Below are 24,591 nucleotides of genomic sequence, written 5' to 3' on the forward strand. Positions count from 1 at the left end.
TGTCCGGAAGAAATCGAGAGTGGCTCTGAGACGAGAGAGAGAGAGAGAGAGAGCCGGGACAAGGTCGTAATCCCGCGGTTGGAAAGGGGAGAAAGCATTTAGCTCCCGATCCCGGTTCGACTCGACTCCTCGAAAGTATCGGGCGTTGCGTAACCGCGTTCGATCATCGGCACCCGGGGCGATGGAGCGTACAAGCGAGCAATTGGATCTATATTTTTATTCTTTCGGTATGCTTCCTCTTCGGGTCACTAAGCGAACTTACGAAGACCATGGATATTGTGCCCGATAAAAGTAATCTCTGATGGAAAGCTCAGATCTCTCTCTCTCTCTCTCTCTCTCTCTCTCTCTCTCTCTCTCTTCTCTCTTCTCTCTCTCTCTCTCTCTCTCTCTGATGGAAAGCTCAGATCTCTCTCTCTCTCGCGTGGTAACGTGATTCGGTCATTATTTATCAGATTCGACAAGAGAGTAAGAGAGAAAGAGAAAGAGAGGGAACCGATGGTCGGTCCAGACGACTCACTCTCTCTCGCGCGGACGGACGCAAGCGTGGGACGCGAAGGTCGACGACCCGACATCGCGAGGATCCCGTCAAGGCCGCGCCGAGCGGTCGAGCGTCACGAATTTCGCGCGATTATGTGAACGTCGGCTCGCCCGAGTCCAGGATGCTTAAAGTATCGATACTCCACGTTTACACTCGACCATGAGATAAAGTAAAAATTTGTATACTAATTCCGCGATGACCACGGCTATCAGATAGTAATTTTGTAATTCTTTAATGTTTAGATAATTTTAGTAAATATCAGGTCAATCCTGATGTTTACTCAAATTATTTCAGATCAGGCCGAATGTAACATGGAGGATTAAGTGCGGATACAAACTGCTCAAAACTCCAATCAGAACTACTCGGAACTTTATAAACTAATTTTGACCTCGGGACTTTGAAAATTTTTGCATAGAAATTTTTTAAGAGTTTCAGGAGTTCTGATGGGAGTTTTGGATAGAACTCTAAGAGTTCTGAAAGAAATAAAATGTGCACGGTAAAATATATACGTTCAAAGATACTAATATGTATGCGTATCCAGATATCGTGTTAGATTTACGAATTACATTTGCTGGGTAATAGGTCATTTCTGGAAAATGGGATATTCTACGGAAGATATAATCAGTAACATGTCGCTGAAGCTAGCAGCCGACGCTAGCAGCGGAACGTCTCGCGAACAGGGCCGAATATCATGTGGGATCCTCGGGGGGTACGAACGTATCGTAGGTTAATTATTATCGGCCGGTGAGCTTTTCTTAGATATAATTAATTAATTAAAATTAAATATATCTATATATATTTTTTGACAATGTTTAAACTGTTTTTTCAACGGTTTAATATAAAAATATGTTTTAATTGTTATAAATTATTTGATAAATAACTGTAGAACATAGCAAAGAGCGATTCTCTTCAAATTGTTAGGGAATTACGTTCTTGTGATAACAAAACGATTCAGCAAGTATTTGCGACAAGACGCGGTTTCCTTTAATTGTTATTAATTTTTTATTAATAATTTATTTTCTAGCGGTCGACAGCAAAGAGCGATTCTCTCCAAATTTTTAAGGAATCACGTTCTTGTGATAACAAAGATCGAGAACGACCACTAAAGAATAAATTGTTAATAAAAAATTAATAACATATACATATATATATATATATATGTAGTGCCAGGGAGGCTTCCAGAGAATAAATATTCTATATTTATATTAATAAATATGGTTGTTGACTGCTATTTCAAGTATCAAAGTGCACTCATGCACGTATATACCCATAATAAAAGACTTGATAGAAAATAGTTGAATATCTTGGAATGTGATATGTAAATCCAGTATTATAGGTCAAAAAGGCTTCCAGAGAGTAAGTATTTTTCATTTATGTTAATAAATATGTTTATCCACTACTATTACAATTATCCAAATGTACTTGTGCACACATGCACGCACAATAAAAGATTTGATAGAAAATAGTTGAATATCTTAAAATGTGATATATAGATCCTGCATTATAGGCCAAAAGGGCTTCCAGAGAGTAAATATTCCATATTTATATTAATAAATATGTTTGTTTGTTGTTATTGCAAGCATCAAAGTGTGCTTGAGCACATATATACGCATAATAAACAACTTGGTAGAAAATAGTTGAATATCTTAAAATGTGATATGTACTCCTACATTATAAGCCAGAGGGGCTTCCAGAGAATAAATATTCTATATTTATATTAATAAGTATGGTTGTTAACTACTATTTCAAGTATTAAAGTGCACTCATGCACGTATACACCCATAATAAAAGACTTGATAGAAAATAGTTGAATATCTTGGAATTTGATATGTAAATCCAGTATTATAGGCCAAAAAGGATAAATTGTTAATAAAAAATTAATAACATATACATATATATGTTATTGTATATATATATATATATATATATATATATATATATATATGTATATATATGTATACGTGTATAAACAAATGTTTCGACTGACTCATCAACCCATCAAAACCTTAAACCTGTTTTGATCGGTATTTCGTCAAAATCTTCGGTCTCGAGAATGAAATCGACGCTATCTACCAAGCCTGATAGCGCTGTTTCGAAATAAAAATGTTGACCGTGTGAGTAAATATTTCATCAGTCGCGTTTAAATTATTACTGTGAATCAGTTTCGTCATTGCCATCCCCGCAAGACGATACTGCGATTCTGTTTGAAAGATTTTTGAACCTTTCCTCTTAATAACAATATAATTTCGCTCGACAAAGCAACAGCTAAGTAATTAAAAACGGCCAAATTCCTCTGGTGTGATTCATATGTGAAGAACAGATATGCAGAATTGTCAGTGAGGTTATGGTATGTGTCCTATTTGTCATATCTTGATACGAACGGTTTAGATACTCGAGCAATTAAATGCCGTTCAACCCTTTCATAACCGCTTGCATCAGTGTTAAACTGAAATCGGTTTCAACTTTGTCAATCGCCGGAGATTGAGTGCTTAGCTTTTTCAAAGTTATGGCGACCAGCTTCAGAAAGTGACTTATGTTACAATGTGATGTGCATGCTGGATATGAATTCTGCTACAGGAAATTGATTATAATGTTATATTTACGTTTTATTTTCAAAATATTCTTATTCTTAACATTGATTCATAGGAAATTGGAATAACACATGGGAGTGGTAGAAGGTATCAATTATAGTTTATTACAGTTACACGCTTTAGTGGCAAGACTTTGCCGCGCATACACTTTAAAATAATTGTGTAAAATGATCATATTATCTTCTATTGCCTTTTAATAAATGTATTTATACATTTTCGTTATATACATTTTTAAGGTATTCGATTCTTATAATTATGTGTCAGGTTTGAAAATAAATACTTTGTCTCAAAATCTTTTTTCTAGATTTATATTCGAGTGCGATAGTAATATTTTTTTGTAAGACGCCTTGCATTGGCGATTCAGGCGCCAAAAGTGTCCGTTTGTTCCTAGGATTGGTCTGCCTTTAATGGAATCGTCTTTGTTTTTCGACAAACAATGTCGTACGGAATTTGTCCACGCCTCATATTTTCTATAACGCTCGTGGTATTTTAAGAAATATTTGTATATTCCCTTTAATTCGAGCTCTTTTTCTTTCGCCATGACGATCAGCTCTCTGGTCGTGGGACGTTGCCGTTTTACTATCAACTTATGACTATCCAAGTCTTATGATGCTCAAAAATATAAAAAAACTTGCAAATAATACTACATGTGCATTCTTTGTAATAGTGGTAAAGAATAAAGATCATAAGTACACACACATATTCTGTAGGTTTTCTTTATGTTTTCTGTAACGATATTACAATTGTGTTTTTGTACAATATGTAAGCCTCGCAGAGAGGAAGATCCGCGGGAGGCCAAGGCACGGGACCGAGCTCGGATCCCCGGGACCGGCGCGATTTTTTTTTTAACGAAATAGTCTAGTTATAAAATTCATTAAAAATTTTATCTACCTCCTCTCTCTTGCAATGCGCAATTCTGTTTCGATGTTTAATTATTACGCGTATATCTCTATTAAGAGATTCTATAGAAAAACTTGATTCTTCTTCAAAGAATTTGATCTGTCGTGGATGTCGTGGATATTTGTCAATAATTTTTTAATGATTCGTGCGTTCTCGCCTAAGGTCAAAATCCATATTGTAACACTTCCCAAGTGATACACGCCGATTTTTTTCATCTTTTGAGGTGTGATTCAGGAACCAAAAAATGATAATTTATGCCAAAAAAATTAATTTAATATTATTTAGATGACTTATACAAGGTGCTCTCTTTTTAATGATGTAGGAAGGTATGACCAAAAGATGAAAAAAATCGGCATGTATCACTTGGGAAGTGCTACTTGTTAGGTTGAAATTTTTGATTTATTGGACAGAACTCGAGTTCTGAAAGAAATTATGATGGTCGAAAACAATCAGATCACTGATTGAGAAGTTATTTGATCTCAAAGGTCTGCCGTGAGCGTCATTTATGTAATTTTTGATAATGATTTTTTTTTTCAATATTAAGGTTTTGCAATTTTTTACTTATCAGGAACTGTGTAAAACTCTCCGAAAGGAATCAAATGAACTATTCAGAATGTTCTGGCTTGAAATAATACTTTATTATTTTTTTGTTTTTTGAAAAAATAAAGAAACATGTTTCTTCTATCAGAAACTCGAGAGATCTTTTTTTTATAAACTATATAGGGAACTCTTAATCTCTTCAAAATAAAGTGGGAACTCAGATCAGAACTACAGAACTTTAATGTTGGGGTGTTAACTTCACACGCCCGAACTCTAGTACTCGTTAAAATGCTTTAAGGTGCCTACACCCTTACAACAGAACATCGTGACTGCAACGTAATCGTAAACAAGATCGAGTGGGGGTGCTGTTACGCGTACGTTTGAGAAAAATTGTCACTCGAACCGAACGTCGTCGCGAACAAGAACATTCTTGCGTCCCACTATGTTCAGTATCTTGGCTTTTCTTTATTTTAGATTTTTCACTTAATGCTGACAATAAAGACATTTTTCTTTTGCACTCATCTGGTGTTACATTTATTTGCTTGCTTATGTCAAATCTTATTATTTTGTTATAATAATTCTGATTTTTTTGATTCCAGAGCAAATCTTTTTCTTTATATAAATATCAATAAATCGAAGAGTAGTTTCTTTGTTCCACTCCATACTGAACGCTAGAATACACTCAGACTATGTACTGGCGACAGTGGCGATTGATGCAGACTGATCACACCGATGCAAACTGTGTTACGATCATTTGTTTTGAAGCCCGTCTAAACGACGCGTAACTTTAAGTACTGCGTGACATCTTTGGATGCGGCGCAGAAATACCGACAAGCGACGGGACGCAGTGTAACTTTGCCGTGAACATTTATGTTGCGCTAAAAACGTTTGGTGTGAAGTTACGGGGTATCGTCCACACATTGCGTCGGTATTATGTGACGGCGTTGCAGTTACGATGTTTTGTTGCAAGTGTGTACGAGCCTTTAAGCCTGCTCTACAATGTGTTCTTTGCTTCCTGTTTTCTGCTCTTACCTCTTCACGTTACGCGACGGAATTGCGAAATACGAGATAGTCGCAAAGAGGTTAAAAGAGCAGAAAACAGGAAGCAAAGAACACATTGTAGATTTGGCTTTACTTGGCGCAACTTTATTAACACTTTTTGAGAAGAGGATTTCCGTGAGGAGAGCCACGGCCACGACTGAACCCCTTTGACCCTTCGTTCGGGATAATTTTCTTTCATGTCGTGCCGGATCGAGTTGTCTATCAGCTGCTCATAGACTTGGCTCGCTCGAGTCTCCGTCCGAGTCGCACGACGGAAAAAAGAAAAAGGGACGTATCTTTTTCTTAGCCGGGTAAATACATCGTGAAAATACGCTCGTGACTTTACCATGATGTGGGAGTGCCGCTTAAAAAAAAAAAAATATTGAACCGGCTGCAATTCGCGGTGATCTGAACAAAATTACGTCCATTTTACCAACCAAACTTACGATACAATATTGTATTCTGCTCGTGAAGAAATGTGAAACGATTTTCTCTTTCTTTCAATCGTCCCAAGCGCTATAGAGCTGTAAGATTTACATTGAATAATCTCGATATTTTTAAAGGTGATTTATCTAAAATTATTGACAATAAAATTAAAAAATTCGATGAAAGATTATAATATTTTCCTATTTTAAATTATATAAGAATAATCACGATATTAATCATCGCGTATAACTGATTTTCTAAATACATGCACTGATTCGTGATAATTTGAATATATTTTTTAAGAAATTTTCACGGCATAGCTCTTTTTCTACAGAGCTCTTTTTCTCATCACGTGAATGTTACGTTTGAACGCTTTAGTAACGCGGACTTAACGAGTTTATGGAGCTTGAAGCTACCTTTGCATGATAATTAAACACGTCTCGATAAATAACAAAGAACAACATGCCCCATCACCAATACTCTGTAACACTTCTCGGTTGGAAACCATTCGTCATGACCGAGCGATTACACGCAGCCTCGAGCGCGACTTAAGTCACTCCGGAGTGTCGGAGTTCAGTAGTGGGTGAAGAGGAACGCTGGATGTAAAACGTTTATTGGGCGGAAGTGGCGGCCGCGCTCTGTTCCTTCTCTATGCATAACCCGTTGATTTACAGCCAGAAATACGTCGCGAACGCGCGCAAACGGTCGTATATATAGAGTTCCAAGCGGATCTCGGACTCGTGTTGTATCCTGTGATGCTCTTTCATTCTCTTGCTCTCACTCTCTCTCTTTCAGCCATACATCTTTCACGCACCTCCGAGATTTGCATAAATCTCGGAAACGCGAAGGAGGCGCGAAATCGAAAGTTCAGCATCGCCGTCCCGTCGGTATTAACTGCGAGGGGCGTATTCCCGTGCCTTTTACGACCGCGAGCCGTGCCAAGAGAATTCCACCCGACGCAAGATGATCGCTTCTCGGCGGCGCGGGATTGGGGGCGGGGGGCGGGGGGGGGGGCAGCGTGGAAGACGCGGTTTATGGCAAATAAAATCGAAGCGATTTCCGATTTTTTTTCCGCCGTATGTATATAGAGACAATGATCACAGACCGCGATCGGGTCTTGCGCGCGGAGAATCACGCACCGCGTCGTGAGAATAACATACTCGAGGTTCTCTCGAAGTATATAACGAATATCTTACGGGCGGAACTAATTAATCGGGCGTTAATCTCGCCCGATGTCGGGCGAGTTTATAAACTCGCGATCTCAGGTATCATCGGTTAAAAGTGCTCTGCTCCGCTGAATGCACCTGAGCACGCACGCGGAGCAGCGGGAGAGTAACCGCGGATTTTTATCAATTAGCGTATTAACGGATAGCGCGGAACGCGGGCTTCCGCAATTACCGAGGGTATCGCGTTGGGATTATAGCGGCCGCGAAAAAGTTGGCGGAGCATTAATTGTCGTTTACCTATGCCTCGCATTAGTGTCTTTCGATAACCGCCTCGCGTGCGCGGCTATTGAAATTATTTACTTCCACGATATCTTTACATATGGCCGATACACAAAACGGGAGATCGCACTATCCGCATAGGCCTTCGTCGCGATATAAACCATCGCGTATTTTGCGATTGACAGAACTTGCAAAAATTAAAAATTTATCGGGAAAACTGTTATAGAAAATACAATATACATAAATTATACAATTGCGTCTTTCACTGTGGCTTTATCTTTAAGGAACTCTTCTTTCTCAGGTAGCGTTTCCATTTTATCTTATTTAATGACACATGTATACTTTATCGATCACGTTATTCTCTTAAATACTGTATGCGATTGTTGAGCAAATAACGAAAACCACGGCGCGTTAATTGTCGCTTATGTATATTTTGCATTAGTCTTACTCCGATAAGCAATCCTCGCCGACGATTTGCACCTAAACGGGAAGTTCCGATCTGTGTACAGAGAGTGTAAACTCTATACCTCGATATCTCGCGGAAGCATTACCTCGTTAAAAGACAAAGTATGTTTGCGGTTCCGCGCACACTTTAACTCGCCGGTATTATCGCAATTTCAATTACATTATTTCGCGCAGCTACAGTTTTACAGGCGATTAAATGCCACCTTAATGGTTATGACCTGAAAGATAACGGAGAGTTACGGAAGTTAGAAATTTTCCGCTTTCACAAAACGATACATTTACCTCACTGTCAGGTTTCGAGGGAAAAATGTTTACCTTTTTGTAGTTTTTCACGGAAGAGTGAACATCGCCGTGAATTATTGCGATGTCCTTTCTAATGATATACTATTATCCAACGGCCGACACCGCGAATGGTTTATGCGACTGCATGTCTACAGATTATAATTTTAATTGCTATAATCGCTATCCATGAAGACAGCACTTTAATGCCTTCGTAGTGTTTTATGATATTTATTAGTCGGATGTCGCGACTTTTAGAACACGCGGACTTAAGTACGTTCCTCTTATAATTTACTCTTAATCCGCTTGCTTTGTTATCTCGTAAGTGTGAGTTTAATCGCACGTCATTTCATCCCGAGATATTTATCGATAACGTCATCGACGTTCACGACACAACACGACGTAACAACGTTGAAATGCAGCTTGGATATCAAGGTAGTTCAAGGTACAAGTGTAAACACCGGTTTGTGAAAAGGAATAGGCATACATCGAGCCCGTTTGATTGCAACGCACAAGTCGAAGATTACGCTATTGAGAAAATCGAGCGGTAGTTCTTGGAACATAAACGTGACAGTTGAGCCTTGAAATACATCTCGCAATTGATTAATAATGCATTCATTGCCTATATCTATCTATAATAAATGATTCTATCGTAAGAAATATATTTTGATTAAAAGACAAATTAATTCATAAATGTACGAAAAATTAATGGTTTTTTTCTTTCTAATTTTTGCAATAACTGCAATATCTGAATTTTTTTAAATTAAATTTTTTTAAATTAAATCGATTCTCACTATCCAATCAAAAATCGTTGCGATTAAATTCAATGCTTTTTCGAATTTGCATTTACACTGCCAGTCACGCTTGATTTTTAATCGGAACGTGACCGGACCATGACCGGGCCGTGACTTGACTGATAGCGAGAATCGACCTTTAGTCGCGACGCAGTCGAAGCCAGTTTAATTAACATTTGCAAATCGAAGTAACATATTCTGCCTACAAGCAACTCAATTTACGTCAATACGCTTTTAGAAGGCTTCTTATGAGATGTTATTGGAAAAAAATCTCGAAGATAAATAGCCGCACTCTTCGTCGACACAGAGCCATTGTGTCTATTGTGCGCCGTTCTTCATTCAAGGCGCGAAAAGAAGCTTTTCTGCGTGAATTCTCGTGTGTGAGCGGCACTGTATTAGCGTGCCGCGACGTGCGCTAACATCGTGCTTATGTTCGCCGTTCGGTAAATGAATTATTGTGTCGAGCACACAGGAGGCGCGGCGGAGCGTTGTGCAACGCGAGGAGAAGGCCATTCCGGCTTCTTAGAATTTTACAACTCGCGCGGTTCACGTCTTGGGACCCTCTCCGCGGCGCGGTGCAGCAGCCTTTCATAACCGATTTTAATAGCCACACCCAAGAAATTTCGAAGCAGTCCTATCGTCCCATCGATATGCGAGACCGATTTCCTACATCGAGAACGACCAGGTCTTTCGCAACAGCCATTTTCGTCATCGGGAAGTCTATTTATGAAATTATCTACCTGGATTCCGACGCAGATTGCTAGAGCTGAAAATCGATAAATATAAGGTCGCTGAGTTTATTTGAAGATAAACGCAAAAAATAGAGGATCTCTTCTGTTTCAAGATTTTGCGAAAACTTGAAAGCGAAAAGCTGCCTCGACTCTAACTTATCATCGTACGCCCGTGATTTCCATTAACTAAACATTCAGATCTCGGGATATGATAACACACATTCGCCGGACGCAATAAATCTCCCTCCCTCCTTTCTCGTTACGAGGATTGTGTGTTTGTAACGAGTGTTCTCGGAGGAACGATTAAGTCCCAGCTTCCGGCGAATGAAGTATTCGATCGCGACTTAATATCACGTGCTCCCACTGTGAAATTGGAGCGATCTTCCTCGCAGCAGGAAGAAGAATCAAAGTAGAGATCCTGTTAACCCCACGTGCAGCTTGCAGATTGCTATTCTAGCGAGAAGCCTTCGCCACCACTGCGGATGAACGGGAACGAGCCCCGGTTTAGAAAAGTTACGAGTGCGGCTGTAATCCAAGAATAATTCTCGATCCTTCACGGTACACTCTTCGTAAAAGATTTTATTCCTTTATATCATTTTATCCTTTCGCGGAATATAGAGCCTACCGCAATGAGAAGATTAAAGTAGAGCATTCCACAGAGATTTGAAATCCACTTATTTTTCTTCACTTATTTTGAGAATGTTTATTTAGTTGTGATTTGTTTAGTAAGATATAGTTCAGATATATTTTCTCATCTTTTTCCTCGCGAATTTTTACGAGTACAAATTTAATAAAGTTACAGATTAAAAGTACACAAGGTGATATATATATATAACATTATTGTTAAAAAAAAGTTTTGCTATTAATTTAATACAGGTCTTTTATAGTACTTGATCAGTCCTTCCGTGTGTCGTCGAAACTGTTCGAGAAAAATGCTGCCAAGCGTGAAATCGATATTACTTATGGTAATCGAAGCGCAGTTCCCGCACGAGCGTTCATTCCATGAATGCACGTTCCGCAAATTGCACTAATGTTCCGGATACAGAGCTGAAGCCTCGATGAAATACCTGGCGCATAATTTCTGTTGAAGCGGAGGAAAAAGATGAGGCCGCGTGCGTGATAATAGACGAACCAGTGCAGAAGCTCAGCTTGGAAAATCGTGCCGATTCCTGTTAACCCCGTGCGCGCGTGCATATATATCGTCTCGAGATTGCTACCCTTACACACGGCGAGCGCGTATTCCGCGCGATTCCGCCACCGCGGAGGGCGGCTCAGCCCTCGCTCGCACATGAGACACACACTGTATAATCCCGGCGATAATTCTCAACGTACCCGGCGTTACAGCCGCGGTATTCGCCGCAGATGTAAATACCCGCGGGCACCCGGGAGCCCCGCGGGTATTAAACATACGTTCCTCGGGTAGTCGACAAATTGCTCGCATGAACCAGAATAATTAGCATCCCTAGCCTCCGGTGGTGTATGCCTGCTCGTCTTCTCTCTTTCTCTATCTCTCTCCCCCCTTTCTATCCCGTTTCCCGCTTTGTCCTCGCGTATCCTTTCTCCTTCTTCCTTCTCCATATCTTTCCGACAACTCTTATACCGCTTGAATCAGGATGTCACGTCCGGGGAATACCCAGAACAGAACGACCGCGTCTCTCCTTCTCTCGCTCGCCAATCGGTTCTTTACCTCTCTGTCCGTCTCATTGTACCGATGCACTACGTTCCGTGGTTGCGTTTAATCAGCCCCGCTGACTTGATGCGCGCCATACCGTCCGGTCCCTGGCGTGCGTACCAGCTGCTTAAGAATGTAATTTAATATGCGACGTTACCGCGGGCCCCGCCGTGTCATATTTATAGGTATTTATGCATCAGCTTCGCGGGCACGTTTGAGCCGCGCGCTGTGCGCGAGCTCATTGAAATTGCCTTCCGAGGAGGAGGTATTGCCGTACACGTATTCCGGACTCTCGTACTATCGTACCCGCGTAGGTGGGAGGAATTTATCGTTGTTTATCGTCGGTTAGCTCTACGTATCGTGCCGATTTTCTCCGCGACGTTCCGCCGTAGCTCGACGCGAGGAAAGAAAGGGAGAAAGGGAGAGTGAGAGAGATGCATCGGAGCTACACCTGCTGTTAACATAATTTATTTCAGCCCGCCGCTCGCTGCGCTCGTCAACCTTATACATCAATCTCGAATACGTGGATTTGTTTTTTTAACAGAACCTAGTCGCGATCCTTGTTACTCTCGGTTTCGTTTCGCGTGATATATATACTAGCCCTTGTATTTCTTAACCCTTCAGAGACTCTCGCTGCATATATACGTATATAGGGTGTGCCAAAACTCGCGGATACGGAGTACAGGACGTGATTCTTTATGCTAAAAGAAACAACTTTTTCCTTTAGTAAAATTGCGTCTGACAAGTTGTCTTAGCCGGCGTTGTCTTAGAAAGACTGACATTGAAAATTAGCATATGAAATAAACATGATAAATGCAATTCTTTATGACTAACCCGTTAGCGTGACGTATATAATGGCTGATTGTGGCCCATATGTGTAATATCAATTATTAATAACTTCAGATTACTATATAACGACAGAATATTATTACAGAATAAGCACACAAAAACCTGCGATAAGATAATACCTGAATACTGTCTTGGAGGGATAAAGTGCATTAACATTCGAAGATACATGTGCGCCAAAGGCGGTGAATCTACAGCAGAATAATATACAAAATAAATCTGACTGGAATGTTAAACGAAGTGATTATTATCTAACCACGTTTTCACAACTTTGCGTATTATATTTAACGCATAAAATTGCAGTTTGTTACTCCTCCAAGTTATCGATGAAAAGACGTTGTAACAAGCGAAGTGTGTAATGCTATAATACAATTTAGAAATCAATTCCGTACCGGTCAGAAACATCGCGTCTGTATCACACTTCATTTAGATTTCACTTTGACGTGATGGAATAGAAATCTAATTTTTATAGTCGCGTATATATGCGAGTTATAAGCCGTATAACTCGTTCAAGACACACGTGCATGAAAATGACGATGCAATCACGGCGAAATTACGTTCGTCGAGATGTCTCGCGGTGTCAGGTCGCAAGATACAAGCGTAAGCGTCGTTATTACCGTAACCATTCCCTTTTCTGGAACGACGGGGGCGTGAACGTGCATATATCGGCACCGATACATTACGTAAGACGATTAATCGATATCCACTTCCATCATCGATGCGTCGTTCGAGGGTGGGCGGAGAGACACGTGCTGACGACACATTGTGTCTCGCGTGATGAATACTAAATCTTGTGCGAGGGACCACCTCGGCATATCGAAAATGTTTCTGATGTAACCCGTGCTGATGAATTCGTTTGTGTTGAAATTTTAATATTTCAATTCAACTTCAATTGAACAGATATAATTCATTCGATTATCTCGTCTTCACAGAGACATTTGCATTTACATTCGTTGAAATACTGTACATGAAAGAGATCGCCGCGGTCACAGTATCTCCCCACTGCCGCCGTATGTTATTTATAAAGCAACCTGTTTTGTCGTGTGTGCAACGAACACGCGGACGCGTCGCGAGGAATATAATTTTCCGCATTTTCCGCGCGTTTTCTCAAGTGCCGAGCGGATTCATGGCGTCGACGTGCCGTCGCCGCTGGCGAAACGCCCTAATGATGCGCTGTGCATGCGCGCGTGCATTCGTCGTCGTCCTGCGATCCTGCACATAGTGTGTAATATCGTCGAAGTGTCGAACCATGTCGAAGAGCATCGCCATCGCTAAGAGAAACGAGAAACCCTTCCCGTTAGTTAACTCGCGCGTCTACTTGAGAGATCTTTATTCCTGACGGAGATTCGCGATAGCGAAACCACGGGTATGAAAATTGAAAACGTTTATCAATTGCCTGACAAAAGATCTCTATCCATACTCATTCCCGGAATAAGGAAAGGAAAATGATTTTTTAATGTTTTTGATATAACAATTATAAAAAAATTATAAAAAAAATATACTTAGTATACACGCTATAGATTTTCTTAAGTTTTAAAATAGAGTTTTCTATTTTCTTATTTTATGTGATATATTAAACATGTGTTTCTTATTTTTGTAGGTACTGATATATAACTGTTTTTTCAACTTTTTTTATTTCTCCTTTATAATAATTCCGCACGTTAATCAATATTTGGTTGGATTTAAAAACTTGTGCTTTTTTATTTTTATAGAGGTACTGACATATAACTGTTTTTTCAACTTTTTTTATTTCTCCTTTATAATAATTCCGCACGTTAATCAATATTTGGTTGGATTCAAAAACTTGTGCTTTCTTATTTTTGTAGGTACTGACATATAACTGTTTTTTCAACTTTTTTTATTTCTCCTTTATAATAATTCTGCACGTTTATCAATATTTGGTTGGATTAAAAAACTTGTGCTTTTTTATTTTTGTAGGTACTGACATATAACTGTTTTTTCAACTTTTTTTTATTTCTCCTTTATAATGATTCCGCACGTTAATCAATATTTGGTTGGATTCAAAAATTCTTTTCGGAGAAACACTTGTGGAACGATGTACTACTTCAACAGAATTGTGGACTTCATTGTTTGCAATAGGTTCATTTTTAATTTCTATTATGCTAGTACCAATTTCGTCACTGTAGATATTTGTCTCTAATGTTCCTTCTCTTATATGTAATTTAATCTAATTGTAAGATGAAATTCCTGATTACCTACGCTCAACAAAATTATTTCTTTTTTTTATTTAAAATCGCAGTATTAGTCTGCTTTCTGATTGTTCGCATTTCGGTTTTTCTCTGCTGAAAGTCAAGTGTCTTCTGTAACATACTTCAATATTATCCGGGCACCCCGGGCCTAACCAAATGTTTTTTTTTACATTTTTCTATTTTGCACATTCGGTAGCGTAGATTTCGATCGTCAGGTTCGAAATAATCGTACATCTTCCGGGTTGTCACTAATTTAAATTTCGGTCTTTCTCTGTTGAAAGCACAATTGTCTTTAGATAAAAAAGAATTTATTGGAAATTTCGTGATCGATTGTTTTTTTTTTTTTGAAGCTGTAATCTCACTATTAAAAAAAAAAGGGATCGTCTATCTATAGCAGACAATAAACACTCAAGGACATTACTACTCACTTGCCAAAAGGCGGGATAGGCGATTTATAGCTATCGTCAGCAGCGGAGGAAAGGGCTCGGGGAGACGTGCGCGCGCGGAGGACGTTCGATTCGAGGCTGAGATTGCCGGTGGAACCTTGAGGCACGATCGTAACTCATAATTGATGAGCGGCACGTCGAGGATCCAGATCTCCGCGGATCGGCGTTGCCGAGAAAAAGTCGCCCGAGTCGGCACTGAGAATAGCACGCGTGCCCCCTTGCCCATGATGACTTTATAATGTCGTATCGAGGGGCCCCGGCCGCGGGCAATTATTATCCGTTTCGGTCTGCACTTTTCCGCATCGGCATCGCGGCCGACAACGCTCGCGGCGGCCGGCCTTAATTACAAGGATACCCCGAGACAGCGGAGGAGACCCCGCGCGAATTCCCGGACGTACATTGTCATTGCATCGCGAGGGATTACGTTGCAAATCCGCGGCGCGCGTCGATTCATATTCCACCCCGGAAAGAAAGAGCGAGAGAGAGAAAGACCCACGAGTCAGTCGTAAACATGGCTGTATTATTGCAGTCGTAAAGAGGATACGATCGAGAGCGTGAGTTTCATCGTTTCTCGCCGGTCGTAATTTTCGAGATTCCCAATGAATCGCTATAAAACAAAATCTTATCGCTCTATCGCCGCGGATCGTCTCTTTCTCTCGAGCGTAATATCGTCATCGCGATCGAGATCGAAAGTTGGCAAATATGGAAAAAATGCTGCCCACATATCCACTTTTCCCCAATACGTGCGCGTGTGCACATATACTTGTTACTTTGAACCTGTTCCGTCGTTGAAGTCGTATTGCAGAATTCTAAAACTGATCGTCATTTTTCGACTTTTTCATCGCGGATGCGGAAATCAAGGGATTTCTTCGCCGAGCACTTGCATTTTCACCGACAAAACTGTCGGGGCATGTTCAAGAGTCATACATACACGAAGGAAGATAATATTACGATTCTCCTCTCTTTCCCTCGTGCGGAGCACGTGGGTGTATCGACACGGTTGCATAAAATCGCCAGCGGTCTTGTCTCGCGCCTTGTTTTCTCGATTGGACTATTAGACTTTTCAATACGGCTTGTCCATAGATCTGAACGCCGTGCGTAGGTTTAGACATTTTTTCAATCTTGCCAGCTATGTATTAGCATGTCACCACGTTGATGTGCCTATAGTTATAGTTATACCAGCATAAGAAGAAAAATATCATTTCTTGTTTATCGTCCGACTGATTATTTTTTATAGTTATATTTTTTCATCTTTTTATTTCTTTTATTTTTATCTAGATCTGTTCGCATATTCTTTTTTTGCGACAATTTGGAAAAAAAATTTTTATTCTTAATATAATCGCCTCTTCGGAAACCCGCTGAAAATTCGATAAATTTTTCTCTCCGACATATAGCGAATATTTAAAGTTAGATCTACATCTATCGTGAAGTTCATGGTAAGCGATCGTAATGCTCGTCGTAACAGCTATCGTAAGCTCATCGTATGAGTTGCCTCAGTTTGAACTTTTACGATTACGACGTAGTTCGGGCTTAAAAGAGGACACGACGAAGTTGACGCGAGAACCTCAGTGATTTCTGCCCAGTGTCAGACTAGAGTCAAGCTCAACAGGGTCTTCTTTCCCCGCTAATTTTTCCAAGCCCGTTCCCTTGGCAGTGGTTTCGCTAGATAGTAGATAGGGACATTGGGAATCTCGTTAATCCATTCATGCGCGTTACTAATTAGACGACGAAGCATTTGGCTATTTGTTTCGTTAAGGCCTAGTTTCACAAGTGTCGGTTAACTTTTAATCTTAGATTAACTTACTCTTCGTCTCTTTCTAAGGGGGACGTTAGAAAGAAACGAAGAGCGAAGGCTAATCTACAATGTGCTCTTTGCTTCCTGTTTTCTGCTCTTAACCTCTTTGCGACTATCTCGTATTTCGCAATTCCGTCGCGTAACGTGATGTTTTTTGTCTCTTCTGAAGTTTGTCAATTTTTATCTTGGGCGACCTCTGTCGCCAAAAAACATCGCGTTACGCGACGGAATTGCGAAATACGAGATAGTCGCAAAGAAGTTAAGAGCAGAAAACAGGAAGCAAAGAGCACGTTGTAGATTAGCTTTGAGTTAATCTAAGGTTAAAAGTTAACCGACACTTGTGAAACTGGGCCTAAGAGAGTCATAGTTACTCCCGCTGTTTACTCGCGCTTGCTTGAATTTCTTCACGTTGATAGGGCATTGGGCAGAAATCACATTGCTTATCCTTAGATAAAGGGGATCATATGAATATATAGTTAAAATTGTTTTTTAATTAAATAACTAACAGCAAGTAAGTTTTAAATCCGAATATGGAAAAGACACCGTGCTCCGCTTGCAGGTTGTAAATTCAACCTGTATGTTTAGTCCCCTAGAAAAATCATTCTTATGCAGCTGATTATACTTTCGTGTAATCCCGCGCGCGATCAAGCGCTCACGCGCGTGCATTCATGGTCGCCTCGGCGATTAATCCGCCCAGCGTATTGACCAACACCTTGACATGAATCGCTTGGTGCGTGCAACACACGGGGTTGCGCCGGGATTAGGGGCGGACTTCGTTAGCAAGCGATTGTAACCAAACACGGAGAATTATGAGATGACACAACATAATCTAATGAAAAAAAAATAGAAGATCAAAATTTTTCATTTCATGTATCAAAAATCTAACGCTTAACGAGCGCTGATACTTGCAAAGTATTACACAGTAACTAATTCTAACGACGACCGATCGGATTATATCGGTCTAGTGTATCTTACAATGTTTGAGGTCTTCGTTTTCTACCTCGGCCGTTTATTGTCAGATCGTTTTTACAAAGCGGTATCTCAACTTTCGCTGCTCTGCCTCGTGCGAGCGAGCGAGCGAGTCCCCGTTGCGCTCGTCGACGTAATCTCGTCCCACGCCAATCCCGGCGTCCCGTGCGTTTGTAATTCATGGCGGCTCATTGAAAAAAAAGTATTGTCAGGCGTTATGTTAATACGAGCGGGGGGTATTATTCATGGCCATATGTCATTGACCACCTACCTGCGCCCGGTGTAACTGAATGATACGTTAGCGGGCTGTTTGTCCCTTCTAGCACGCGTTTTCCTCTGTCTTTCCTTCTGCGACTAGATTTTCTTCTCTCTTTCTCTCTTTCTTTTCCTTCACTGTCTATTTCGTTCGATGCGCCAGGGAATCGTCGTGAGATTCGTACATTCGCGTACGTTTCTGCGCATAGACATTATCGCGAACGTACTCGCGGCATTACAAGCCGGGACGATATTAAATTATAATTCGCGACACGCTCTGCCGCGTTACCTCATGTATACCTCATACTTTGCTTCACTATTTATAGGCCGACGCTCGCGCTCCGCTCGTTCGTTCGTACTTCTTGCCAGCGAGAACTATGAACCGGCGCGGCGCCGAGAGAGTATACGCTAACACGCTCGCGAGCGCGATTACGGCCGTGAGAAATTGTTGTTGCCGCCGTGGCAGATGTAACGTGTGTGGATACGCCGCACCCGAGAAAATTGAAACGTTTCTATGTAGATTATGCGCGAGGCCACGTCTATATGTGTTCCTGGGCGTTGAGTAATACCTGTCGAACGGTCCTTGCGGCATCATGTCGCGTCGTGATTGCATTTTGCATTTCGATGTTTTACAAGAAAAAGCAGATACTAATAGATATAAAACTGAGGCAAATATCTCGCGAAACAGTTTTATACTTATTTGATTAAAATCGTCAAAATCTAGGATAAAAAAAATCTTCGTAAATTAAGTTTCTACCTTCTTAGTATTTTCTTGAGAGTCATTATCATTATTAGGGATCGTTAACATTTTTTCCCTGAATTTTACATCAATGTCTATTATAAATCGTTGATCAAACTCGCGTGTAGCTCACGTCGTTCCCTGTCTCTCAGAATAAACGTAGTTTCATTGTTAAACCGCCACCCACGACCATCTATTACTTTCTTTTGCTGAGGTTAAATCACCACTGTGCCTACTATAACTTGATTACATGTATACAGTTAAGCGTGGATAAATAAATGGACAAATGGACGCGTGTTTCGTTTGCCTTCTTCACGAGAAAAATCTCAATCGTCGTATATTTAAATATTCGAGTCGTAAAAAAATATAATTGCACAATTTAGTTATCTTATTTAGTTATCTACTGATCGATAGAAATAAAAATCATATAGAATAGAAAAATCGATAGAATGAAAAATCACGAGTCAATCCATTAGTTGTAACATACTGCGTGACATGCTGTTACGCAACACCGCAATCGTTTTAATCCCAGATCGGGTTTCCGATACAATTCCGTGAGCACAATCGATCATTGTGATCGATACGTCGAGTCAAAGGCCGGAATGCGACGGGTAGTTAATTCCGTACAGCGTCTTCGTGTGCGATTTGCCATTCATTAACTACATTTTTCGTTCCGTATTATATTCTAACCTTTTAATCATTTATTTTAAAAGTGCACAAAAATAGTATGGATTTTATTTCTATTGGAAGATATATTTACTAGTGAATTGAAATATATCTCAGAAATTTCTAATTACTAGAAATAAAAATTACTGTTCTCCGATTTAAAAAAGAGCTTAAAAGAGGTTTTTAATTTCTTCTAGAATTACATTTTTAAATCAACTGCATTGTTTTTTTTATGTTTTAAGAGAGAAGGAATTTGCTTCTCTGCTCAGTCTCATTTTTTACTAAATTCGTTGACGTAAATGAACACAAGTGTACAAGCAAATACTATTTGAGATTGTACTTACCAGGATAGCCTTCCGGGATGACTATTTCCGGTCCCACTTTGACATCGTGACGGTAACGATGCATCAGCAGCGTAGCCGTGACTCGGAGCGATCTCTGCTGTTGCTTGTACAGCAGTATCGGCCTTCCACCGGCACCTTCGACCCTGACCACCCTTGGCAGTGAGAATCTGTCCAGGAACTCGCGCAGTGGCACGAAACCACCGCCGGAACCCGCGGCCTCGGCGGTCGCCTCTCTCGAGCTCGGCAACGAGTCCTCGCCAGTTCCGGTGGCCTCGCCGCTCGACAACGTCGAAAATTCACCACTCGACGACATCGCGACACCAGTATCTCTCACAGTATTCGCACCAAACTCTCTTCTTCGTTCCTTTTACATTTCACCAGTCTGCGCGGTGGAATGTATATGTTTCATGCACGTTGTCGAAAAAATTTTCTTGTTTTATAAATGTCAGAAATCAGATGAATTTACTCTCTGTCCGCATACTTGATGAAAATGAGACACCGTCTAACACAACACTAAGTCGTTGCATAATCCTAAAGTTTAAAAAAATAATGGTATTATACTTCAATCGTTTAAAAAGAAATCTTAATCTCGTTCGAAACAATTCTTACAACTTTAATAATTATAAAGCGATTTATAACGCGACGAAAAGGTGTTAGAAATCGGTTTATAATTATTAATATTATTTAAAAATTCCACGAATTTTTAAATAATATTAATAATATAACGCGATTCTCGCAATGATTAGCTCATTTTCGGTTTGCATATAACGATATGCACCTAGCAATGTCGGAATAAAATGTATTTCTCCCTTTTCCTCCGTTATTTCTTCACTCGAAGAAGTATTTTTACATCCTTAGCTAGTTCGCCGACGTGTAATATATTGTGTATACGATCTTTTTCTTTATTTTGTTCTTCTAAATTTTGTATGATTTCAACCACCCTCGATGAAATTCGTCATTTCGCGAGGTATGACAGTCTTGACAGTGATACGCTGGCGGCAAACCGCGTGAGCTAATGAGTGATTACACTTCGGGCGCTTTGACGATGATGATGATGATGAATTTATGACGATGATTATCTTCCCGTGGCATACCAGTGTGTCGCCACCGGTGTTTGTCTTTCAGATAAGCGGCTCTGTGTCGCGGAGAAACGTGGGCGGAATGGTAAATCGGCGTGCTCTGTTACTTGCGAAATGTCGTCTCCGTCTTGAAGTCGCTTTGAAGCCGTAAGCGGCAGAAACGCGGCATCACCGCGACAGAAGACAGAACGTTATCAGAGCGAATGATTTATAAATATCGTTACATATCTCACACAAGTCTATTACTCAATATTATTTTCTTACTCTCTTTAACCTGATACCTTGACATACCGCTAAACGAAACTGTCAGTTTTACTTTCGCTTACGACCTATTTCGCTCACTCGTACCGGCCGCCAAAAAGTCTATTACTCATATGCTCAATCATTATACTTTCTCTGGGCTACAGAAGTTTTCGATTCCGCTAATCCGATTCTGCTCTTCGATTCTGTATCCCCGGGATTTTCACGTAATTAGGAACGATGATTTGTGTCCGTTATAGTAGCTCCTAGAGCGACGTGGAATATAATTTATTCATGCTCGCTGTCATAATGCTACGCAGTCCATAATGCACTTTCTTGAGTGACTTGCACCTGCGACATTCCACGGCTACGCGCATTCGCGGCGATATTGCGTACATCGCATACGAATGACGGGAATTAATATTCTACATATGTAAGGTATGATGCGCGGGCGGGGGACTCTCCGGGCATTATCCGCGATTCCGGTCATGAATACACATGAGAATGGGGAATTCTTTTTTTTTTGTGAGCCCGCGGCTTCTTCCTCGTTATTCGCGATAGAATGTTTTCCCCCGCGAAACTTCTATAATCGCCAAGTAATGGGGTTTTAATTACCTGTGACTAAAGCGACCGTGACGGAAGGTATCGTGAATTATTACGGCGACCGGCTATGACGCGTACGTACCTTTACAAACCTCCGTTTTTCCGTGTTTCCTGTGCCGTTTGTTTGTCTTACGGATCGCCCGCATGTTAGTATGCATCTTGTACGCGAACGAATACTTGCTATTCCGCGCGTGTGCACGATCTTTTTCAGAAATCGCGTCTCCACCTTCTGTTACACACACGTACGTTTATAACGGACAATTACGTTTCGACCGAAATTTTCAAAGGGACTACAAGCGATTGTGACGGGAATGGAATCCTTTTGTAAAGACTTTTTGATTTCGACTCCCTACAGTAGAGAGTCTGTCTCTACTATTGTCTGCGGTTTAAAGATGACGTCCGTCACGTATGACAGACGTCAAGTGTTAAAGCGTCCGTTTTGTCGAACATGATATAAGTCGACGTAAACCTGACAAGAAACGAATTGCGCGAATTCGCGATATCGAGTAATTAAGCCGTATTCACGCAGAGTTAAGCTAAAAAACCTCGCCGCGTTTGTGTGCATAATAGATCGTGCGAAGTGAAAGTGCAGATTTAGCAATTCGCCCATTAGTGACTATTCTAAGCTGCAAATGTTTTATGTTTTCCACGCGGCCGTTGTGTGCATTGCGAGCATCCCTGACGTAATTTTCCTACAGAAGATCTATCGTGCCGCCAAGCACGTAACCCTGCCAGCTAGATTTTAATCGAGCTTATGAAAGTTTCTGCGTTGCGCGCAACTTTCTAATGATATGATGATTAATTAAATACAGGAACAAAGCAGGAGATTTTAATTTGAGTATAAGTTAATAAGAACTTTCTGTGTGAGGATCTAATATGGTTCAGCACAGTGAAAGTAAATTGTGAGTTCAATATTGAAGATTATCGATCGTTATTAATTAACATATTGCACGTTTAAAGTGTGACAAATATAGGATATCGCAGGTTATTTATACAAACTTTAATAATATGTTCTACGAGCAAAAATAAAAAAATGTATAAACATAGGTTTCAAAATACTTTATTAGAACGTTATAGCAAAAGTACGAAATGTGCAAGAAATAATTTCACTTAAGTCTGCATTTCAAAGTGCCGTCCGCTTATTTCAATTACAAGCATTGCGTACATCGATGTAATATTGAATTTATTTCTAAGAATTTAAACCCGTTAAGCGTAACTGCAAACATTGGTAAAGACCGTGTGATGTAGCACTTCTGTTAGGAAATCTTCGTTGATCTCTAACAAAAGTCCTTGAATCCCCTGCACACGAACCGTGCACAAAATGAATATGCGTATATTCTTTTGTGCATTTTGGGATAATGTTCTAGAGGATACTGCTCATTACTTGTATTCATACAAGTTTTTATGATCATCTTTAACTATTTCAAATAGTAAGCAGAACTAGAAGAAGCAAATAAGGTAAATATCGGCATGTTACGTATTTATATAGCAAGTCCATTATTATTTCTTTAATACGAAATTCTAACTTTTGCTATAACTTCCTAATAAAGCATTTTGAGACCTATATTTATACATATGTAACGTTTTCTCCTTATTTCTACTCATAGAATATACTATTAAAGTTTGTAGGGTAAAAAAACCTGGGACACCTACTAACGGTTTCAAAAATTACAACTTAGATTCTAAATTCTGTGCATATGATATAAAGCGCACAATAAAATTTAATAATAGAATGATATATGATCTTTTGAAGTGCTCAGAATTATGATGTGATTATATATATCTTTATATATTACGTTCTTGTAATATATCTTTGTTTATTACTCCATACCCGAGGATATGAACAGAAAGAACAACGATTATCATTGACGAAATCCACTTCGAACTCCATAAAATGTTCCATTCTAACCTCTATACATCTGTGATTTTTCACGATTTTTGGAGCACATGGTGGATTTTGGAGATTGTGCTACTCGGGTCAAATTCGATCCCATTCACTGTAATTATCCTTCTCACTCACCTCGTCGATCATCGAAACTTAACGAAGCTCCGTCTTATCCATCAAAAGCGTCAATTCATATGAAGCATTCTCACACGCGTGTGCAACTAGAACCGATGCACGTGTCGAGATCGCCCGACACAGAAGATTCGTAATATATTCATAAATATATTACGAAAACGCTTCAAATATTGTCACCGATGTCGAAACGACGCCGAAGTAAAGATTCCGAGCCACTCGTTGGATTTCTTCGTGACTCAAACGCGCAATTCCCTCGTAACTCGGTCACACGAAATTTTCGGTTTCCGGACCAACGGAGATTTCCGGTGGAGCGTTCGGCTCTTCTCGAAGGGATCGGATGTACACGGCACGATCGACCCATCGAACGACCGGTCGATCAGAGCGTAGCTGCGAGAGGCGTTCTCGACGAAGAAGTACCTCGACACTTCGGACGAGATCGTGCGACTAAAGTCCGCAAACCGCAGAGACGCGGCCGTGCGCTAACGCCGAGCCGTGTCTCCCCACTTCGTGGATCCCCAGTTCAAATAAACTGTATCGCGCAGGCTCGCGTGCTCGGGAATCTCTCCCCGAGTCGTCAAGCTTTTTCCTCCTTTTCCCGCCGTGACTCCGCGACTCCTTTTCCTCGACTAGCTCGGAACATCCGTTTCCTCACGATTTCCGTATTTCGCGCGTGAGATCCGCATGAGCGTTCGCAGAAATCTCGACGATTTGCAATTTTAAAATTGGAATTTCTCGTTGCAGTCTTTTTATTCTTTTAATTATCAGTGAAATGGAATAACTAATGATTTAAGTATGTTATCACCGAAATGTAGAATCTATGTTTATTGTTCGATATGTTCTAGACTTGTAAGATCCCAAGAGTTCTGATCTTTGGATCATCTTGATCTCTTGATTCTCCTTTGTTCAGTTTTCCTGTTAACTTTCGGATTAGGAAAATCGACAGTAAATCCGCCCGAT

At 40.3% G+C, this 24,591-nt stretch overlaps 1 protein-coding gene across 4 annotated transcripts in view; it reads right to left on the reverse strand.

The window, feature by feature from the left end:
* Positions 1-24,099, reverse strand: part of LOC139783515 (uncharacterized) — a 45,552-nt gene extending 21,453 nt beyond the window's left edge. Inside the window, exons 1-2 of one of the 4 annotated variants that reach the window (XM_071722692.1) lie at positions 23,411-24,099; positions 19,693-20,223 (exon numbers count right to left, since the gene is read on the reverse strand). In XM_071722692.1, coding sequence (XP_071578793.1) covers positions 19,693-20,005 — 313 coding nt within the window. In that variant the 5' untranslated portion in view covers positions 20,006-20,223; positions 23,411-24,099. The remainder of the gene's footprint in view (positions 1-19,692; positions 20,224-23,410) is intronic. The other 3 variants (XM_071722691.1, XM_071722693.1, XM_071722694.1) reach the window with 3 other exon arrangements.
* Positions 24,100-24,591: the final 492 nt, after the last annotated feature.

This window comes from Temnothorax nylanderi, unplaced genomic scaffold, assembly GCF_030848795.1.
Source record: "Temnothorax nylanderi isolate EJ_2023f unplaced genomic scaffold, tnyl_v1.0 TNYL_tig0508_pilon, whole genome shotgun sequence".
Lineage (NCBI taxonomy): Eukaryota > Metazoa > Arthropoda > Insecta > Hymenoptera > Formicidae > Temnothorax > Temnothorax nylanderi.